The 23,841-nt window shown below is 38.6% G+C and overlaps 1 protein-coding gene across 16 annotated transcripts in view; it reads left to right on the forward strand.

The window, feature by feature from the left end:
* sei (potassium voltage-gated channel seizure) overlaps positions 1-23,841 on the forward strand; it is a 380,532-nt gene that overhangs the window by 321,109 nt on the left and 35,582 nt on the right. For 15 of the 16 annotated variants that reach the window (XM_019055545.2, XM_019055548.2, XM_019055549.2 and 12 more), the window contains 4 exons: positions 4,677-4,697; positions 11,246-11,400; positions 12,851-12,971; positions 19,684-19,804. In XM_019055545.2, coding sequence (XP_018911090.2) covers positions 4,677-4,697; positions 11,246-11,400; positions 12,851-12,971; positions 19,684-19,804 — 418 coding nt within the window. The remainder of the gene's footprint in view (positions 1-4,676; positions 4,698-11,245; positions 11,401-12,850; positions 12,972-19,683; positions 19,805-23,841) is intronic. The other variant, XM_019055550.2, reaches the window with a different exon arrangement.

Raw genomic sequence — 23,841 nt, forward strand, 5'->3', positions numbered from 1 at the left:
TTGCTAGATCTGCTTCTGCTTGTGGATGGTCACATGCGTTGTTATCCTATTCCCGATGCAAATTACGGATAATGTTTCATAATATAAGTACTTATCTTGGTTTCATTGCGTAGAAACAAAGATCTTATGACTTCAGAGGCATTTTACTGAGTCAAGAAGGGATATGATTTTCAACCTCAGGGTTATTGTCTTTGATTCGGTGTATGTCAATAGAAATTGGACTAAAATCTGCTTAAAATATAATATAGTTTGATGGTAATTTGTCGTTGCCATAACAACGTAAAATGACGTCATCCAATGGACCATACATTTATTCAGCAGGAAAGACCCAAGTCACATAAGTTATAGCAGAAAAAAAGAAGTCAAAAGTTTTCATCTACCATAAGTTCGGTGTGAAAGATGAAGTTTTAAGTCCAAATTTGGACGGGGCAGTTTTTGAGATGGTTAAATTAGTGTATTGTTGCATTTAAAATTACACGTGACTCATTTTGCTTGTAAAAAAAACTTGGTCCTTTTCTGTTGAACTCAGTCCAAATATGGACATATTTCTGCCTAACAGGACTATATTCATTGAAACATGAGCCCTGAGACCCTTAAGAATATTTGCATAACATGGCTCAAGTCATAAAGTAGATAGTTCCGTTTGGCAGAATTCCGTCCATATAATCATTTTTTAAATTTAATTAACACTGAATATTTTATTCAGAACTTACAGTCTTAAATAATTTTTTAACACATTTCAAAATACATTTTATATTAAAGAAAAAAGTAAGAAGGAAAAAAATTTAACCTAAATTTGGAAAAACCTGAGACTGGTCTATGTGCCAAAATATTGGTTCAGTATCCATGATTCCACGTCGGGAATCATTCTTTTTTCAAGCGTAGACTCGTATGAAAAGAGGGCTTTTCAATATTTGATAGGGGTTTTTAAAAAAAGGGACTATTTTGAAAGTAAACATACATTGAAACCATAATAATGAACGGTTATAAGACATTTTGTGAACGATTTTTTGTCAGCACACCTGTTTTTCGTAGTAGTTTACGTCCGTTTTCGTCGCGTTTCTTTGGCAGGGCAGTTTTGGTCCACTTATCAATTGAGACGCAAAGTTAATTGGTCCACAGGTAAATACAAACGACAATTGCTTACGAAGTTCTTGGATGGAAATATATTATGTCTTGGAAGAATGAGGGTTTGCTTGTTGTTTTTTTTTTTTTTTTTTTTTTTTTTTTTTTTTTTTCGTCCAACGGAGAAAAATATACAATTGAGATTTAAGGTAAAAATTGGGGAGAGTCAATTCCATGAGGAAAAATTCACTGAAACTGTCTACACCTCTTTGGTGCAACAGGACTTGGAAAATCCCATCTCGTTATGCCTGAACCGGATAAAACTTTTGATTTGCATCAGCTAAAGGCTCTTAGATTTTGCCTTCGTACGATAACTTCGCAATGGCGCCGACGCGGCGCTTCGAGTTACTATTTCGCCATCGAAAAGTTGCACAGAATTGTACCAGATGATGGCTTCCTAATGTATAATGATTATATCATGATATCATCTAAACTTTATTAAATACGAATCCTAGGAATTAGTGAGTTTTTAGACCTCTGATCTCTTTTTGTGCCGTAGTATCTTGATTTATTTTGAGAGGAAAGTTCTGTGCTCTTAAAGGATGCCTGTCATTCTTAATATGTTTGAGTGCCTTCAATTTCGTATGATACTGTGCAACACCTCTGTTGTGAAATAGTTGCTTGAGGCGCCGTGGCAAGCTGCGGACGGCGGACCGCTGGCGGCTGGCGGCTGGCCAGCGCATTGGCGCCTACAAACCTAAGAGGATACTTCCAGCATTACGCAATGCGTGAAGTATTGTTTAAGTATCCTCCTAGGTTTGTAGGCGCCAGTGCGCGTTTTGCGGTGATAGCACTACCGCTCTGCGTTAGGTTGTTGTGTTAGGCTGTAATCTTTAAACTCGCGGAGTCAGCGTTTTTCAACTCATGAATTTGAAATGTTTGCTCACTTTGCACGGATTATTATTTCCATTTAAAGTGATGAAAAAAAATACATATTAAAGGAAAATATAATGTGTGTTTTGTAAACATTAAGGTGTTTCCTTGTCAAATGTTTAATGATTTTCATAGCACTTTAATTTTTTCTTTTACATTTTGTGCTTTTACTTTGCTGCAGTGTGGTGTCTGCGCAACCAATCGCTCAAAATTGAACGTACTATACTCTAAAAGATCGATGTACAGATGGGTTAAAACCAAATATCGCGTGCCTTTTGGCTTTTTTCCTCCTTTACTCATTTTTGTATCGTTTCTTTCAACACAGCAACTACGGCTCATTGAGATTAATGTCGATGTCGTCGCTTGAAATTGATTTTACAAATTCGTTTTAAAAATGTAATCTTTTTTTCAAGTGAAGCAATATTTTCATAAAAAAAAATAAATAAATAAATAAAAAAAAAGTTGTTTGTTTTACATCGACATTTTTAAGAATAGAAATAAAACAGAATATTTTTCAATGACAAGTTGAAAAGATGTATTAAAAAAAGAAAGTAACATTTCATTTAAAAAATGAGTTACCTCAACAACTCCTACTTCTTTTTCAATTTTCTCATTTCGATATTGTGAATATTATTTTACATACTGACTAAAATATAACAATTGGACCAAGTCACTGTTGCTTATTTTACGCGTGGACGTAAACTACTGGACAAAACAGGTGCGCGGACAAAAAATCGTTGACGTAATGTCCTGAAACCTAATAAACATTCGACATTTTTATAATTTCAAATTTTAATAGTCGCATGAATGGGCATATTTTGATCTTTATATATTTTAAGAAATACTGTCAACTATGACAAGCCATTCATATGCTGCGCAAGAGGTGAAAATTCAAGACTTTTAAATTTTAAAAACTTTAGGTCATCTCTTAGTGTGAAGATATTTTGTACAGGTAAGGACGTGGAGTTAGATGAAATTCAATGGAAAAGAATTAATCAACGTTTGATAACGAAGTAAGAAACCGTTGCTGATTATTGCTGTTTTGGCTTGCCCATCTTAAGGGACCTCGGCTTTAAGTTTCAATGTATTTAATGGGCCCATTTATTTTTCCGGAAAATTTTCATCATTCTAAAAACTGATACTTGGACAAAAAATTAAAATGAAAACGTGGATTAGCTTTTTTCTGTTGGATACTGTCTAACTTTGGATGGGTACAAAAATTGTATTCAAACATCTTTTTTGTTTTACTTTTCCCGCCAAACTTTTCAAATATCTCACTACGGCAATAACCTTACCAATAACGTTAATGTCTTAACACCAAAGAAAGATCTTGACTTACATTTGTCAATGCTAAAGGCTCCAGGTCTGAATCACGTGTGGTTTTTAAGTCAGAAAGAGACTCAGCGGGTAGACAACTTTTGCTTAAAACGTAAAAGGAAACGTGAATTTTTCAGAATTTTCTACCTCCAATTACATTCTTAGTATTTTCAAAGAACACAGCAACGTTGTACATTATATGTATAAACGAAAAAAATGAATTTAATCGGTACGTTCCCAGATGCTGGGTTTCATAGTTGAAAGTTCAGCCCTTGTCAAGAATCTCATATTGAAATGGTTAACATGTTCGAAAAGCATTTGAAAATAGTACCATCTATAAAATGGACCACTAGACAAGGTACGAATTTCAGCATTCTGATACATGTTTCTTCACCAAAATCTCACGTAAAACACGATGCGCACAATGAAAATTACCGAAATCAACTCCTTTCGAAGATATTTAATGATTCTTGGTGCGTGAATTGAAACCAACCGCTCATGAAAACTCAATTCTCTACGTGATTCACATCGCGCGCTAAACGTTATCATGAACGTCTCTGCGATAAAAAAATCTGGCAACCTCAATCTTGACGCTTTGGCTCAGCTATAGTAAATTACTTATAGTTTGAAAAACACATGGTGGGAAATGAACATTGCTCGATTGAGAAGCTTGCTGAAACCGTTGTAGTGCGCGATTTGACTCTCGTAGAGCTTTGAGTTTCTTGTGAGCGGGCAGTTCAAATTCCTCGTAACTAATGTGAAATTAAAATGTTAGTATCTCCGTTAGGAGTTTGTTTCAGTAATCATCGTTTCACGAATCATGTTTTACGTAAAATTCTGGTTAAGAAACATGCATCAGACTGCTTAAATTTGTACCTTGTTTAGTGGTCCATTCTGCTGAATATCATTAAAAACTTTCATAAAATTGCATAATGAGATTGAAAACAAAATTTCTTGCAAGATTTGAAACCTTCCACGTATAAATTCTGTCAAATATTTTTAACTGACGTATAAGCTTATCGTGTACCAGAATGAGTTCTCACACATCTTTTCTCTTCATGCCGTGTTGTTTATAATCATGTATTACGAAGATTTCTTAAAGGAAAAATGCCTCAAAAAGAAAATTCAAATACAAATGAAAATCATAACTCGTAGCTACTTAATCAGAAATCTGAATTACTTTCTTGAGTGGTAGAAAGTTATTAAAAAACACGATATAGTTTGACGCTAGATTCTAGAGCCTTATAAGTTAGAATCTTTCTGTTTTTCTCTTTCCCTTACTTTTTATTCTCTCTGTTTCTATCATTTTGATGTTGTTATTAAGTTGCTTGAATCATGTTGGTATTTGTTAAATATTTCAGTTGGACCTGGACCCTGATGAGGTCAGTAATCTTACATTCGTCTACTAAAAGCTTCTTTTCCTTCCTTTGATACTGTATCGCATGTTCTGTGTTTTATGTTTTGAATGTTACAATGAGGTTACTACAACAGTCGGAGATTTTCTCTATTTTTTAAACTAAATAATTTTGCATACCATCTCGCGCTAGACACATCAGCTAACATAAGTAGTCTTATCTAAAATTAATTTTCGAGCTTAAAAAGGGCCCTTAAAGCTAAGGTTCTGATAAAAGAGCTCCATACCAATGTAACATGAGTCTTTTTTTTCTTTAAATAAATAATCATGCAGAGAAAACCGAATACATCAATAGATTTATCAACATTTGAAGAATCTGATTGCTGCCGAAAGATTTTTCCAACCACTGTCATTGTAACCCTTCCAATTTATTAGCAGCCATATTTCTGCATAGAAAATTTAACTGAATGTAGAGGAAGGCCGTCTTGTAGTGAACTTTTGCTCCCCTATCATTATGCCAACTTGAAGGGTTTTTTTTCAAATTTAAGACTTGCCGAGTAGAACGGTGCAACGTGCAACGCACATATTGAAAAAGTTTTGCAATTCAATGGTAAAAATGCAATTTTCAACAATGAAATTGCAGTAGTTTTGCATCATTTATTAAAAGATATCACAACTTATTTCAATATTATTGCAATAAATTTCAATCAGAGGAAATTATTAAAAAGACGACATACATATATACTACACTCCGATGCCCAAGCAATACTTTTACAATAAAATTGCAATTTATCGCAACCAGTGTGACTCGTAACTTTAAACGAAATTAGTGACAGCATCGTATTCCTCCCAAAATTTCAAGAGGGATTATTTTGTTTAGCGGGGAATCTCCTTTTAACGTAACTGTGATTCGCTTGCAAATTGGCATCAATTGGTTCCATTTAAGGGGTATTTGAAACAATCAATATATTTATCGGTACGATTGTTCATAATGGATCCATGTGGATTGTTACCAAATTTGGAGTTTTGCCAGTGAGTTCACGTATGCCGGAATCGTGGTTTTGTGGTCGTATTTCACAAATTAGCGAGAAACAATAAAGTATGTTGAAATACCAACTTCCTTCACCTCCTATTATTCCATTATTCGCCTATGTACACAGCTATTGCATTTTGAAACAGAGTGGATAACACCATCTACCACTTTGGTGTAAAGGGACTGAACATTAATTAGGCAAGGCGTCGAAAGGAAGGGTCAAGAGGGAGTGTCTCAACGGAGGGAAGTCAAGCACTACTTTGCATTAGACAAAATACCTATGGGCCACTAGACAGGGTCTGAGTTTGCGAAGAACGTCACATGTACTCTCATCAAAATCCTACGAAAAAAACGACTCACGAAACGGGAACTTTGGATATCAGCTTCTAAACGAAGTATTAAAAACAATTTTCGACACCATTCAAACAGAATTGATTTCCAGACTTACGGTCGCGTGGTTCGTTATTTTCATAACATTTTGAAGAGGAAACATGTTGCGCAATGCTCTAATTTATATGTATTGTCTAGAGGCCCATTCAAGAAAGGAAAAGGAGACTTCTTCCTCTTGGAAAAATTTCCTAAGTAAGTTCAAAACTTTCGTAAGTTTTTTAAAAAACTGTTGAAAGAAGATAACGTAGAATTGCTTATTTTCTCCCCATGGCTGTCAACCTCTTTTTTAAAGCAGTGGAATTTCTTTGTTTTAACGATTTTCTATAATTGATGCGACTAAGCATCACCAATATCTTTCAACATTTTTTGTAGGTAAATATGCAGCTTTTTTGACACGAGGAGAGGAGGGGAGGGGAGGGACAGGCCAATCTTACGTAAATATTAAGATCAAATTTCAGGGCTTTTCGCGAATGGAAAGTCTAAAAATTAAAAGAGGTACCGAAATTTATAGACGTTCTCGTACCATGATTCCTTCCACATTTGTCTCATCAGAATAGTGGTAACGTCAACATTAAATTCACACGGGTCACTTAAAATGTTTCATCCTTGTTCGTTAAACGGAAGAAACTGACTTTTAGACACAATATACATATAACTGTTTCTCTAATTTGTATACATCGAGATACGACACCACTGACTCATGGTTTACCCCTCTCTAATAACTTGACCGTATTATCAGCGTGTAGATGATGCATGCAATCACTTGTGTTTCTGTGGTTGGATTTTGATCAAATACTCGCACATCAAGTTTACTTTTAAATCTCCATGTCTTACGTTGATTCAAAGATTGAAGCTAATGCATGTGAATTAGAATTGCTGCTCATGCATGGAATCAAAAAATTTCGTCCTCTCCCCTTAAAGAACAAAAAAAATTGCCTTTATCATTTCTCGGAACATGTCAAAATCTAAAGGAGAATTTTACAATACCTAAATCTTAATTATAGCATTGTTTTTGTGCATACATCTCGAGAATGGGCGATGAAATGGGGTAGTAATTTATGTATCACAAGATATGTTTCCTCATAAGAAGCACATTAAACAAATAGAAACCAAGTCACATAATCTATTACCAATTACAAACGATGTAACGGTTGAACCGGATTTTTTGAAAATTCCAGGAAATTGGCATTATGTCAAAAAGGCAATCTCCTGAAATTCTCGAAAAAATGTGAATCGCTGTTCTCCCGTAAAAAGACATTATCCAATAAAAATTAGAAATAGCTGTTGTGACTCGTTTCCTTTCGGCTGATGCGATCCAGTTGTTGTCCCTTCTAGTTTATAATTATAATCCTACGCTCAAAAGTTATCAAAATTTAGTTTTGGAGTTAAAGGAACTTGTCTAAAAAATTGTCTATCGTTGTGCCCTTCTCAACCGGTGAATTCACTTGTAAGTAGATCATTTTGGAATTTTCCAATCATTCCACCGGTTTGTGTGAAATCTCGATGATAAGACTTGTTCGGTTCCACATCTCTGTTCTTGACCTCCTGTTAATTGGAACTTGAAAAGTAATTTTTTCCCCCTCATTGACAATTTTTGCAATGCGAGTGACGAATTGCTATATCGTCATATCCCGTACCCATCAAAAACATGATTTTTATGTCATCTTAATATGATAAATCTGTGTGACTTCAATGTTGCTACGAAGCAGTCTATCTCTCGACTGAGTCTAGCTCATCCATAGAAAGACCTATATGTAAAGGAACAATAAAGGCACATGTGTCGTTTCTGAAATGAGCCGCAAAAAGTAGTTGCCTTTTGCAAAATGGACTCGAAATGGTCCCGATATAACATGAGTATCCTTATTAGATCAATGAGCAATAAACAAGCGTGTCGCATACGCCTTTTTAGGAACACAATTTTCAGTGTCACAAATGTCTTTTTAGAAGCAAAAGAGTTGACTGCTTCCCTTATACATCATTTTGAGCAACTTGTATTTATTTCAAAAGACTTGTGCCACTATGCTATTTGCAAAAGAAGCTTGTGACTTACGAAATCATTTATTACGGCGGTCTTCAAAATGTATTTCTCTCTGAAACAATAGCTTTTGAGCTTTGAACTGGAGAGCGCAAAGCGCCTTTCGGGGGCTGAGCCGCTTATCGGCCAAAAAATTCCCCTATTTTTACATTCTCCGCATGTCATCAGTATCAGTAGAAAAACATTTTTTTCTGAGGAGCAGATTGCGTTTAGCTTATCCTGTGCACACCTAGATACACCCATTTCGTTTGAGCTAACTTTCAAACGAAAGCTTCTGGAAGCGTATCAAATTTGTTGTTAACTATACACACATTATTTTGCATAATGCACGATGCATGTTGTTGTGAAGTTTTCGACGTAATACTGCAAAAATGGGTCACTGATACCGTAAAAACGGAAGCAAATGAGCTTAATTCGATTTCCGGTGCTTTGTCATGCCCAGGGGTGTGGCGCGCTTTTGCGATATATCGACTGATCTGCCATTTAAACCCATGGAGAAGGATCGATACACAGGGTGTTTGCAGCAAACAACTTAATAATCGATTCTTTACCATAGCTTCAAAGGGGGAAGTATCAATGATCGATCGCCACTGGTCATACCGTGAAATTGCTTTGTTTTTTCGCTGCTTGTATGTCGATGACCCAAAACTTTCTCTTCATATCTTCTCACTATGCGAGCAGTTTTGGGTCGTCGCTTGGTCACGCCGGAATGAATATTTAGTATTTTCAGCCATACGACAAGCAGAATTTTCAAAAACTTAGTTACTTATTTGCGAAGAGATACGAGTTTCACTGCATGTGAATTTAAAGCTCTTGTGAAGTAGCTAAATCCATTATTTTGGGAATGCTGTAGGAAGCAAATTATCATTTTTCTTTGCAATCAAAACTGGAAAATTAGAGCCCGGTCTACAGAGTTTGGACTCCTTCTTTCTCGAATTTTAAACTGTCATCTCCCTCAAAACGAATCCGAAAAACAACTCTGGACCCTTTAAAAATGCTACAAGGCAGCAGCCTGATTATTGACATTTTTGGTTTGTCGGATCGACATAGATGACATAGGTTAAAAGGCGAAGCGTGATTGGTCGGCTATGTCTTATCGCTGCTTTGTCGTGTCTATGTCGGGTTGTTGCAATATGACAGAAGGAGGTAGGAATCTACTAGTGACGGCAACCCAGTCTTGAGAACCCGATTTCTGTTAGTCTATTCATTATCTCCGCGCGCGTGAAAAAGTCGATGATGGAACCACCCATCTTCAAGGAATAGAATTGCTTATGGCCCCTACTGTCAACAAAGTCAATCGCTGAGTGCGTAGCAGTTTTCAATACACCGCACCCGCAGATACGTGGTTTGGACCAAGTTACACCGACGATATTGCTGTAAGTCACAGTTTGGGAAAAATTGAGTCGGGAGTACTGCCATGCTAAGGAAAAACGCCTTATGAGCATTTGAATGTTGCCGAATTTTCCTTGTCAGGAAATTTATTTTGGAAGAAAGTTGTGCATTTTTCTTTTGAAATTTGCAGATATTTAGGATAAAAATGCAAACGAAATTTTCTGATAAATCGGAAGAACAATATTTACAACTTTCCCAATAAATTCGTATTTTATGAAAGTATTGTAATTAAATTTATAAAGTAAAGTATGGTATATTAAATTTTGGACACCATGTTTAGATGAGTCGTAGCTGAGCTCATCGATTGAATTAAATAGAATAGGTATTTGTTTAAATCCAACATCCATCCTGAGAACCATTATTTGGAGTTAGTTTTGCTATAAGGAACCACTATCTCTGGTTTTTCCATAAAAGCACCTTCCTGCATGGCGAAACCAATGGCATTTATATTGTTTATACAGTGAGTCAGAAATAGTGGCTCCTCATTGCAAAATGTGGTCCATGTGAACTTTCCAATAAATTTCAGACCTCGAATCGGACGCCAGGACGGATGTAAGGTTTCAACTTCGACTGATTAAATTGGATTACATTTTCCAAGTTGAAACTACTATTTCTAACTTATTCTAGAAATAACAAACGTGCCATCAATTGTCTTGTACAGATTCATGCTTTTATAGGCAAGTCCAAAGTAGTAATTTCTCCTTGCAAAATGGAGTCCAATTGAAGGGTGGAAATGAAAAGCATCCTGAATGCCATCCGGTGCGATAAGATCGCTCAACTGTCCTTCTAATTTGACTGGATCCTTGTGGCCTGAGGAAAATGAGTCTGGTACAAACGCAAGAGCACTGAATGGCTCTTAGTATATTTCAATTGTTCACTCTTCGTAAGTTCTGACTTGAGCATGCTTTTTCGCGACTAATGACCCACGCCAAGAATTGATAGCATGTTCTCACCGCTAGAACCTCTCGGCAGAAATGCAAAATGCACACCGGGATGGAATCTCATGAAAGTTTCTCCCCGTTTCATTTTAAATCCACTAAAGTCTCCTCTTGGTGAAAAAGTTTTGTAAGCTTTTATAGAATTCTCACGGCCGGAGTATGCAATCCAGGGTTGCACGCGTGAAATGACAAATATGAAATATTGGAAATTTCCGTGAACATTTCATGAAATTTCACGAGGCTGTGTGAAATATCTCATATTTTTCAGGGGCTAGAGTATGCAACCCGCACTAAAACGCTCAAAAACAGAAGAAAGTCACAATTTATACATTTTGCGAAACATGAGAAGGAACCGGTGTTTTTCAATATCTTTCATAAATGTTTGGAATTTCATGAAATATTTTACGTGAAATTTATTTTTCATGAAAAAGTGCAACCCTGATGCGATCCGTGACGAATCCATAGTGACAACACGGTCTGAAACAGACAATGTTTGTAAAATCATAATCTCAACACGGTACCAACATCGTTTTCGAAGTCGATGGGAGAAACTTTCATAAAATTTCATTGGATGAAATGGACTACATTTTGCAATTAGGAACTACGATTCCTGGCTCAGTTTTGAAAAAAAAAAAACGCATGTTCCATCATTAACCCGATTCACATAAGTGTTTTGACGAATGAGGCAGAAATCGTAGTTCTGGATTGGAAAATGCAATTCAAATGAATGAATGGCACGTACGGGGGACACGTTGACCAATATCGGGTGTTTTGATTCTGTTTGGCAGACTACAACGCTGATTGGGCTGCTGAAAACGGCGCGGCTCCTGCGGTTGGTGCGCGTGGCTCGGAAGATTGACCGCTACTCGGAGTACGGCGCCGCCGTTTTGCTCCTCCTCATGGCCACCTTCGCCCTCATCGCACACTGGCTCGCCTGCATCTGGTAATTATCCCCCGCAGCCCCCCCCCCACCCATCCCACCCACCACCATCCACCATCCGTGACGTCATGCCATTTTATCTTCGGCGCCGGATCCGACCGGATCGGACCAGGCGTCCAGTCCAAAAGTGAAAGGCTGGAATTGAAACATCGATTGCTTTTTGAGACGAAGAGACGTGGAAAAAAGAGGGAGGGGTGATGCCCCAACTCGGACATTTTCGATTAAGTATGGTAGTATCCTAATTAATTCTGGTGATACCCCAATAAATTGGGTTACTGACCAAAATATTGCAGTATCACCATGGTAATTAATTGTGCGCAATTAATCGCAAATACCCATATCGCACAAGAAATGGATCGGTTGCGCTGGTCACGGAATCGTGCTTTGATGCTTGATTCTTTTAGATCAGCTGAAACGAACACTGGAAAGAAACGATTGGTAGAATGTACCATTCCTTCAAGCTGTATGTCACACAGCGTCGATTCAGAGTCAATAATTCTGCCGGAAGAAAGGTAAAAGTTACCATACCAGGGGTTCAGGTAACCATTCCTCTGGTAAATTCTACCAATCTTTTTTTCAGCGAATACGATCTGTTTAAACAACAACTTTATATTTTCAATATCAATAGAGGTGTCGCGCTTTGAAGAATTCGGTAATGGCGTCATCCACCGCGGAAGTGACGCCATCATCGGTTTCTTCCAACTTGCTTTCAACATAGAGACATACAGTCAGACTTACATTTCAGAGATATATTCATTTGCTCTGGTTACTAAACGTAAAATTCGGATTAAAGCAAGGTAAAAGAAACCAAGTGTCACTACCGCGGTGGATGCCGTCATAAACCGAACTTTTTAAACCGCGATATCTCGGTTAGTATTAAAACTGTAGGAAGCTGCCATTTGAATAAATCTTATTATTTGAAGTTAATCTACAAGAATCAAGCATTAAAACACGATTCTGTGGAACTTGTGTGAACAATTCTTCTGGATAACCCCTAACACTTATTGTTTCCGTAGAGACCCTCTAGTGCCCTCACACGGAAAAAAACTCCGGTTTCACGGACTGAACTTCAGTTTATTTGGAATACTGAAGTAATCCGGTCCAGAAAACTGAGGTTTTCAGTCCCTCGAACCGAATTTCAGTTCAGATTACCAAAATCTTCCGAAAAAAATAAGAGTCCTGGTATGATTAACAAAAACCTCGGTTCCCTAAATTGAACTCCAGTTCCCATGTCTAAAAACTTCAGTCATCTGGAATGAAAAAATCAATATATTTCTAAAGAATAAAGTAATGAATTAAAGTATCTCTCATGTCATGTCATTATTCACAATTTTACGGGACTACGATGTCTGTACATGGAGCATTCTTGAGAACACTGAAGTGGAGCCGCCTTTAATGTATTACGTACGCATTATGTGGATGTGCTATTATGTAATATTATTTCGCCTTGCAGGTATGCAATTGGAAATGCAGAGCGGCCGCGGCTAAAAGCCAAAGTTGGCTGGTTAGATCATCTGGCGGAAGACACGCAACAAGCCTACTTTCCCAACAACACGGGAGGACCTTCGATCAGGGTAAGCTCATGTCCTCTTTTTTAGTAAAATTAGAAGCGAGGAGCTGAATATCACGAAATAACTCAACATTTTAGTTAGTAGCTTAGTTTTTGTCTTGACTGAAAGTTTTGATATGGACTAATACTTTCCCTTCCATACGCACTGGTCTAGCTCTAGTCACTATATACCAGGTTGCAGCTGATTGAATCGAATGTGTCAGCTGCATGCAAGAACTCCATTATATACTGCCATGCTAGGAAAAAACGCCGTATGAACATTCGAGAGATGCTAAATGTCTTTCGATGAAATGCTCATAATTGGACGTATTTCTATCAAACAGACCTATGTGCAGGTGAGAAATATGGGGTGTGCTCAAGAAATCTGCATAAGAAACAATGTAAAAGAGGGCGTGATTCCTTTTGAAGAATTGGAAAAGCGGGATTTTACATTCTATCAAACAGACCTATGTGCCAACTGAATGCGGGATTCATGAGCCGCGGGCATGGGACGAGAGCGTTGTGGACAGGGCTCATGAGTTAAAGCGCCCCGACGACCAGCTCCCCCTTTTTGCTCGGCTCCATCATTGCCGCTGACGTCACTGGCGCTTTATTATTCTCATTCAGTCTTACGGCCAGAGGACTAGCGAGCGCACCTCATATTTCTCACCTCCACATAGGTCTGTTTGGTAGAAATACGTCCAATTGAGGAAATTTATTAATATTTTTCCTTGACATTTTCAGGGACTTTAGTTGAAATTGCGAGCAAAATTATCTGAAAAATTAGAAGGAAAATATTCATAAGTTTACTAGGGAATTCGTGTTTTATCAAAGGAAATTTGGCAACGCATAAAGGTCCATACGGCGTTCCTCCTGAGCACGTTAGTATATTATACCAACGGTGAAACTGAAAAACGCGTACATCGTTTGCTGTGTTTCAAAATCTTCGCTCCTATTTTATTTTTTTAAGGGGAAGTAACTTACATCGTGACTCGTGCGCTGTAAATGCACATTCTTTCGACAGAGAAGAAAAACCACTCAAGTTTTTAAAATATGACATTGAATAGTTTCCTATTCAAATAATAAAGTATGACAGGAAACCTTGCAATGCCAGGTAGGCGTTTCTGCAGTCTAACTATGGCTGTTGTATTATTGCCAATGCAAAGCCCCTCGAATAGAGGTCGACCATGGTCTCGGCCGAGTTGGTTTCGAAAAACAATAAACGGCCATCTATCCGTGCGCGCGGGTTCATCAAGCGGTTGAATCGAGAATCCGGCCGCATTTAATTGCGCCAATACAAACAATTTTCCTAACGTGTGCAGAAAAATGCCATCCAGTCTCGTTACCTCCGAACGATGAAATGCATACGAATCCGAAACACCCACTCGCTTCCACATACGGATCAAAATGAACTGTGCGCATTGCGACATGAGCCCCGTCGTGAATTTATTCTTACGGATTCGAGGGCTCATATCAGAATGTGTATAGTTCCTTTTGATTCAAATGCGTTCATATATTGGCTCGATTTTCATTATGCGAGAGCGGAGCCACCGAGGGGAGTTCGTCAAACAAAGTTTCGCGGAATAAACGTGACTCGTGTCGATGTTGCGGATTTAATGAGAGAAAAAGTTTACGGCGGTGTCATGGTGGTTCGGGGGTGGGTTTCAAACGCGATTGTCGACGGGGACCGGACGCCCCCGCGAAATCTCAGCGAGGCGCGCAACAAGTTTCAATCTCAGGCTCGGCTGCATATGTAACCGCAGCGGCAGCCGCTTGCCCCGCGTCAGACCGATGAAATTGAAATCTCCGTTAAATGATTCACTCGGCTTCGGAAGTCGGTGTATCCGAAACGGAGGATTGACTTCGAGAAGGCAGATCAAAGGCTGCGCCGAGTAGGAACACGGTGAAATCTCGCTGGATCGGATAGTCAAGGGACCGGGAAAATGTTGACTCACGGGGCATTTTGAGGAAAGATCAAGTGGAATGTGTTTTGCAAAAAGGAACCAGAAGCATTAATGATGCTAACATTGTGCATTTTCGTCCTTTGCAATAAAATTACTGAAATCATGAAAAAATATGAAATATACATGGTAGTTTTTGTCTTAAATTTACAGTTTTTGGCGATTGAGATAGAAACTGTGAATGGATAATCAGGTTTTCCTCCCAAGACAAAAGAAGTTGCACAATCTTTGCAACATTTCGATGCTCCTGGTTCCTTTTTGCAAAATGCAATCCAAGTGGAATGTAGACTTCTGGAATAAATTAGTAATAGTTTACGATATCAGCACAGTATGCAACCCTGGTATTAAGTTGAGGTGTAAAATAAACAAGCAAAGCGCCCTCAGTTAGTGTCACGTTCGCAGAAAACCTAGTTAATTTGGACGTATTTCTGTCAAACGGAACTATGTGCATTATGACGTGAGCGAGCCCTGTTAAGCATGAATTCTTATGGGTGTCAGGGCTCATGTCTTAATGCACACAGTTCCGTTCGGTAGAATTACGTCAATTTTATTATGACGTCTGGATGCAACTATTCGGGCTCCACGGCTTCCCGTGTTGCCTACGCTTTGAAGGGAAGGCGTTTTGAGTCTCCGGGCATTCACCACTCCTTTCGCGGAATGGCGAGCGGAGGGCAGCTCTGCGAGAATCCTGAAGTATTTCGTCTTCAATTCCTTGTTAAAACTACAAAGACATCTCTTAGCACGAATAACTGCTGTACAAATCATGCTTGTATCAACTGCTACCTTTTGCTGAATTTGGAAGAAAATATCGATTTATTGTACTGACCTTCAAATGTAAATTAATTTTAAACTTTCCGTCCAATTATCTTGATTTTAAGCTGATATGCGGCATTGGCACACAGCCGCGATTTGCGGTGAACTGCCGTTCATCAGCTTAAAATCAGTAGTCCAGGCATATTAGATCAAAAATCGGCGATTAGAAAAAAAAATTTATATATAAGGTTTTATGTGCCCAAGTTGTTCATTGGGGTGCCAGGGACTCCCAGCAAAAAGTCCCCAAGAATCCCCTGTACGCTCGACCCCCCGCCCCCCCAAAACCCCCAAAAAATCGACCTTTCCTCGGTTTTTCGTAAATATCTCAAAAAGAATTGGTTTTAGCGAAAAATGAGTTATCTAGTGAATAAAAGTTCATAAAATTTCCAATAAAAATGACTTCTATGAATTTTTTTGTAAAACGACTTTGAACCCCTCAAAATGGCCGCCGAAAAAACGGGCATTTACGGAAATTTCAGTTTTTTCCCGAAAATGCCCATTTTTCTTTGAAACGGCTGCTCTCATGTAAAAGTTAATGGCGGATTCTGAAAGAGCGTTGAATTTCACATCAGAAATGATTAACATCGATCATTTTAGACTCACAGTCGATCTACGGAAATACGATATATCGAAGCTCTTCCGCCCGGGCCTAACAAATCAAGTACTAGGTAGTTAAACATTTGCGGCCGGGGTTCTAATGACACTAAAGTCATACTTTTTTCACTCGGGGGTCGTTTGTATTAGCCTTTTACTCCTTTTTAAGGCCATTATCGGAGGGAAGGGAGTAGTGATTGTGGGGGGGGGGGGGGGGTGTCACCCATTACCCTTCCTCCGCTTAGCCGCGCAACGGTTTAACATACAGGAACGATAAGCATGGTCCAAGCCTGCGAAGACGTCGATGTGAAAAGATGAGGCCACGTTTTTTGTTTTGTCTTCGCATTGTCGCATTTTGGAGGAATGTACTTAGCTGCCAAATGACAGAAAAATTATTAATGCTGAAATACATGGCCCGAGGAGTGGAGGGACATTATACCTAGCAACACTGGACGAGCCCTTCTTATCTAGAACTCGGGGGGCTTATATGTAGCTCGTTCAGGGGCTTCGGTTTCAAAAAAATTCCCCTTTCGCCTCTCGTTGCCCCCCATCGAATTTATCTCGTCGGGCTCCTTCCTATGTTTTGCGATTTGCGATTAGTTCGAGAACTGATCTCTAGCAGTTGCACGGACTTCCACCCTCGATCCGCGTTGTGGCTGTGTCATTCTTATTCCAAGCATATTATATATCTGCATATTTATTATCATATTATTAATAGGCAGCGTCCGATTAATATATATCGGACTTTATCATGCAAATAAAAATATCGAAAGTTTGAACGAACATCGTTTCATCAGGTTTAAAAAAGGTGCAGTCACGGCTAAAACAAGTAGTCTCGAAATTCTACCGCCGACAGAAGATGCCGCCAAATTGCACGGTTTTAGAGCATTCCTTCAAATTCAAACGTGGCTCGGTAATGCACTCTCGCCTTTAAATTGGGGGTGGAAATTGGATCCGCAGCTTACTCCTGTACGAACCACTTTAGGGCCTGCACCTAAACAAGTTTTGGACGCAATTTTCTGTGGCTGTGTTAAGGGTTGCAGAAAATCGTGCGGTTGTAGAAAAACAGGCCTGAAATGTTCAAACGTTTGCTTGCATTGCAACGGCATCTCGTGTGATAACTCGCTTGTGCTTAATACAGACGAGTAAGAAGAAGAAGAAAAGGTCAATACGGATGACGCGAGGGCAACACTAGAATTGAGCGGCAATAAGGCGGAAGAAGAAGGAGAAGAAGATAAACAAGAAAAAGAGATGGAAAAGAAGAGAGAAAAAGTTGTAAGCAATTACGCACTTAGGCCAAAAAGACGACGATTATTTTAAGACTTTTCTCTAAGTTTTACAGCTGGACATTCCTTCAAAAAAGTTATTGGGCAACCACTTGCTCTCGAATAAGTAATTGTAATTAATTAGAATACACTGCTTCACAATGATTATTAAGTGAAACAAATCGAAAATATTATTTGTGATTAATATACTGATCATTTGTTCTTTAGCACGGTTTTATAATTGACTCTATTCAAGCTCAAAGTAGTACATGAACACCTTACGCTTAAAAAGATAATCATTCAAAAAATCTGAGTCCCCCCTCCCCCCCCGCTTACAACCATCTGTACTGGAGCTGGAGGTATCGAAGTGAAAAAGTGAACATTTAAAAATGTGTTTTATTGCTTTACTAGAGACAAATCGAAGTGAAAAAGAGGAATCATTTAATTATAAAGTAATGCTCTATTTCTATTTTTCAGCCCCCCCCCCCCCCCAACTCTCAATGCACAATTTCTGTTTTCTGGATGAGAGAATCCCGACTCTCCTCCCTCTTCAGATGCATTACGCGATAATTGAACGCTTCCTTGCTCCAGCAGAACCGTAAACTTAAATGAGTAACTACCCAGTACTTGATTTGTTAGGCCCGGGCGGAAGAGCTTCGATATATCGTATTTCCGTAGATCGACTGTGAGTCTAAAATGATCGATGTTAATCATTTCTGATGTGAAATTCAACGCTCTTTCAGAATCCGCCATTAACTTTTACATGAGAGCAGCCGTTTCAAAGAAAAATGGGCATTTTCGGGAAAAAACTGAAATTTCCGTAAATGCCCGTTTTTTCGGCGGCCATTTTGAGGGGTTCAAAGTCGTTTTACAAAAAAATTCATAGAAGTCATTTTTATTGGAAATTTTATGAACTTTTATTCACTAGATAACTCATTTTTCGCTAAAACCAATTCTTTTTGAGATATTTACGAAAAACCGAGGAAAGGTCGATTTTTTGGGGGTTTTGGGGGGGCGGGGGGGTCGAGCGTACAGGGGATTCTTGGGGACTTTTTGCTGGGAGTCCCTGGCACCCCAATGAACAACTTGGGCACATGAAACCTTATATATAAATTTTTTTTTCTATTTTTTCTATAATGCCTGGACTAAAGATAATTGGACAGAATTTTAGTGCGTTTTCATCATAATTCCGTGCTGGAACTAAATTTTCATTAATTCGATGGCCAAATTGCCTGCCTAAAAAGGAAGCCATTTTTGGAGGGTTCTATGAGAAATACCTTCAATCATCGGCTCTCTGGAAATCACCACATGGCTAAAATTGGTAGCGTACGTGCTCGAGTGCTTAAAATAATCGTATATAAGAAACTCCGGCATTAAACTTTCGAGTTAATTTTTTTCAATAATATAACGAGATTCACTAGGTACCGGGCGATTTAGCTGTCATAACTCCAACATACTTTTAAATCGCCTTCCTTATCCAGGATCTCGACAGATTTTTTTCTTTCTTTTTCTTTTTTTTTTTTAGCTTAACTGACTCAAAAGACACTGTAGTTCAAGAATCTAAAGAGTTCCTGATCGTGGCAGATAAAATAATTTAAACTCGTTCAGGTACACCGTCTATTCTATGGAGTACGGCTGCTATTCGACTCTTGCCTTCAGGTCAAAATTGTTACAAGGCAGCCCTGTGCAAAATACCAATTTTTTGTAATTTTACCCGATTTTTGCTCCGTTACATAATTGAATTGCTTGTAAAATCCTGAGATGAATGATATTGATTGTAATTTACATTTCTAATTTTTTCCTTCCTTTGATTTTTTGCGTTTGCGTTGCGTTTTGCGTTTTAAAACACCGCAAACAAGATACGTTGTTTGGGAGTTTCACCATCGATATGCTAAGTGCCTTACTGACGGCAAATGTTGAAGGAAACTAATGATAGAAGAAGCTCCGCAGTGCATTTAGCAGATTAAAACAATAAAGTAAGTTAGAGCAGGAGGAAAATTCTAGCTCTTATATCTGTAATCGTTGGGTGTGAAATGCAAATATATAACTTTGTGAGTGTATTCATGGGCCATTAATTTATTCGTGCTTGATTTCCATGTTTCAGTCGAAATACATCACGGCCCTCTACTTCACATTCACCTCTCTCACGTCGGTCGGCTTCGGCAACGTCGCCCCCACAACCGACGCCGAGAAAACCTTCACCATCTGTGTTATGTTAGTTGGATGTGAGTATCAACTCCTATTTTAACTTCCTCTGTCCGCCCATTTTCCTGATCAATCGCATGATTTCTCCAAGCATGAGATGCAAACTGGACGTATTTCTGCCAAACGGAACTATGTGCATTAAGACATGAGCCCTGAGGCCCATAAAAATATATGCATAACAGGGCTCACATTATAATGCACATAGTTCCGTTTGACAGAAATGCGTCCAACTAGACTACATTTGGATGACCAAAGTGTGAAACCACGTATCTCCGTATAACGGTCTTATAAAATTCCGGCTCTTATTCTATTTATTTAAAGAGAAATAAGTCAACTACGAGTATATAAATAAAACTCAAGTACATTTTGAAGTAAGAAACTACTTACCATTTCTGGCAAAACACTTATTTGCACAGGAAAATTAATCGCTTACATCGATGGCCAAGTGCGAAACGACTTATATCTATTGTGATGTTTCAAAATTTTAGCTCCTTTTATATTTTGTTGAAAAAAAACAGGCCATCTTTATAGCTTGAAATGTAGATAGATTATTTTGCTAATAGAGAAGAAAAAATCAAGGAAGTTTTCGAGAAAATACACTGACTAGTTTTCAAAAGAAACAATAAAGTATAACAGGAAGTCTGCAACGTCGCAAGCAGAGATACGTGGTATCGCACTGGGGCCATCAGTTTTGCGACTCGGAACTACTTGTTCTGGTTCATTTTAGAAACAACGTGTGTGCCATTAGTCTCCCTGCGTAGATACGTGTTTCTATGAATTATCCTAAAATAGTAATTCCCTATGGCAAAATATAGCCAACTGAGAGCAGCGTATTTCACCCCCACAAAACGTACATTCGATCCGCACGTGCGATTAGGTATAGCCGAGGTGCTCCAAATCAGCGTCGACGCATTAACGATTTTTCAGATCACTTAAATGTTATGTCGCGTGAAATTAATGTTGATCATACATAACTAATTGTCACTGGATTTTTGCTAAAACGACGGAAAAACACTACGCCTCTGCCTCGACAGGGTTTCACCATGCGCAGGTTCTTTACATGCATTCCGAATAGCAAATCTGCAGGACCAGAAAAATCCCCGTTTTTGCGCCATGGCCATGAGGCAGGTTTCCCTCTATGAGAAGGAATGATGTATGCCTCCTAGTTTTTAAAATGGATAGCATTTTGCAAAAAGGGACCAAGAGCATTCCAATGTCGCTAAGATTGTGCAATTTGTTTTACCTTGCAAATATAAACTGATCATCTAAACAAGTTTCATCTTAACTCCCAAAAACTATAAATGCGTGACGAAAATTACCTTTAAAAATTTAATTTTTTCACGATTTCAATAATTGATTGCAAAGAATGTAAATTACACAATCCTAGCAACATTTGAATGCTCTTGGTTCCTTTTTGCAAAATGCAATCCAAATATCATTCAACTCCATCATTCTTTGAAACATCCATTCCATCGGCTTCGACGTGTAAATCACGAAAGCGGGGGAGCAAATCGGCAAGAGCGGGTTCAACGGAAATCCACTTCTGGGACTGCTCATTGTGTGTGAGTTACAGAATTTCCCGCAGTGCAGTGCACCCAATTTTCTTTTTTCCTCCTTCTCGCTCCTTTTCCCCTTTTTTCTCCTTCTCTCTCCTTTTTTCCTCCTTTTTCTATGGCAAGTAGGCCGTGTTGTGGCGTGAATCCGAGAGCGTAGCGTCGCGCCGCAGTGCGCGGTGCCTCGACTCGAGTTCAATCGAAGAATAATTGGCGTTGGCGCGTAAACAATCACGGCATGTTTAAAAATTAAAGGTGTCGCCCACTTGGCCGGCTATCGATCCGCTCAATTTGCAAGTTCTAGTCCTCAAATCCCGTGTTGCCCAACTTACTACACTCTCCAATGAGGACCCTTTTTCTGACTCTTTGTAGCAATATAACATTAGAGTATTCCCGTGCCTTTTTTAACTTTTTAGAACATCAGACGTTGCCATTTCTTTCGATTGAAAAAAAATGTACAAGGAATATTCTTAACATTTTTTTCCAATTTTTCAGACAATTTTATCCGCAATTTAGTTATACATGACTCTCTTAAAAAGTATATATTATATGAGGAGAGATTCTTCTTCTTTCTCTTGTTATTTTTATTCTCCCTATTCTTCCTTAATCCTTTTTACCTATTTATTTTCCTCAATTGATAATGAGTCTTCGATTTTTTTATTAAATCTGGGAAAATACATAGTCAGGATTGTTAATTTTAAAAAAATTGGTTCGTATCATTTGCGGGTTTTTCAAGAAAAACGATACAAATTATCATCAGCTTTTTGTCATCGTGTCGTTGAACTGGTCAGGCAATAACACGCCACGGCACTAAGTATTCTGGTTTACGAATGGCCGATCGAAAGCACAAAGTGCTTGATTGCTATCAATTTGCTAAACGCTATCAGCGGAGGGCTTAATTCCACGAAATTGTATGCAATAACGATGATGATCAGTCACCTTTCAGACTTGTACTAAACGACAGGAAATCTGCAACGTCGTAGACCACGATTCGTGGTATCGTAGCTTCACCATCGATTTTTTTAGTGTCCTACTCAGGTCCCAAGACTAGGTTCCCAATCTTGCAGTGTCATAAAAAAGGCTGTAAAAAAGCCATAAAAAACCATGATAAAGGGTATGGGGTAAAGGTCTGTTCATAAATTATGTCACGCTCGGGGAGAGAAGTCTCGTCCGACGTAACCAGTGCGTAAAGGGAGGAGACAAAGAGGTACTCCCACACTCCGCAACATCACGTGAACATCCGTGCAAAGCGCAGATTTTTTTAATATTTTCTTGTAGATTTATTGAAAATGGACCGCATTTAGCAGAGAGAACCAAGCTACATTGGCTATTGCCCACTTTAACTGGATAATTTAATTGTTTTACAAGAGAACGTTTGTGCGTTAAAAAATGTTGAGGAATTTTCTCCATGCTATGCAGAAAATTCACCAAAAGCACAAAAATCCGCAAAACTGTTTTCATTTAAAAAAATAAATTGCCTAGTTAAATTTGACAATCGCTGGCTTTTTTTTTGGTTCCTCTCTGCTTAACGCGGTCAAAATATACGAGTATTTTAACGGGAAAGCCACTTTTTTAGTGGGGGAGAGGACAGGGTTGTTGGAGGTGTGATTTAATATTTCAGAAAGGCAATGCGGGCTAATTATCGGAAATAATGGAGAGAGCGCAAAAAAGAAAAAAAATGGAGCGATCCCATTGGTTGAAACAGGCGGTTCTAATAGACCAAGGGAGAAATTGATGAACTAAGTAAAGGGCTCCTCGTGGGTTGCTGTTAGTTAGTCTATTACTTATCTCCTTTGTCCATTGCAACCACCCGATTCCACCAATAGGCTCGCTCCATTTTCTCTTTGTCTATCGCTTAGCTTATCAGTTTGAAGAATCAGCCCTTAGACCTACGTGACGGGTGCGTAACAAACATGAGCGTGATGTGCTTTAGATGGATTCAACCAGAATCAGTTAATAAACGTAAACTCAAAATCAGTAAAAAACGTAATTCTCGCGTTTTATATTATTTCTCCTCCTTTCCCACAAGAGATTGAATGAGACTCTAAAAATTTTGCGAGTGAGTACACCCTGATCTCGGGAATATCCGCGGGAATCTTGACATCAAACTACCACAGTGGGAGTAGCGAGCGACGCCAGCGCTCAAGGCCTCGCAGCGCCGCACCTAACGAGCGCCTTCAGTTATTCGGATACAACATGGCTATCCCAGAAACACGAATAATTGCATTTCAACGCCTGTCAATTGCAGTCCTTCCCACACTGCACCGCCGTGCGAAGGATAAACGCCGCATGAACCTTCAGGCGTTGCCAAATTTCCATTTATAAAACACAAATTTTCTGGGAAACCTATGAATATTTTTCTTCCAATTTTTCAGATAATATTGTTCGCTGTTTCACGTAAAGCTCCTGAAAATGGCAAGGAAAAATATTCATATCTTTCCTCAAAAATAAACATTTTATTGAAGGAAATTTGGCAACTCTCGTACGTTCATACGGCGTTTTTC

The sequence above is a fragment of the Bemisia tabaci genome, chromosome 5 (assembly GCF_918797505.1).
Source record: "Bemisia tabaci chromosome 5, PGI_BMITA_v3".
Taxonomy (NCBI): Eukaryota; Metazoa; Arthropoda; class Insecta; order Hemiptera; family Aleyrodidae; genus Bemisia; species Bemisia tabaci.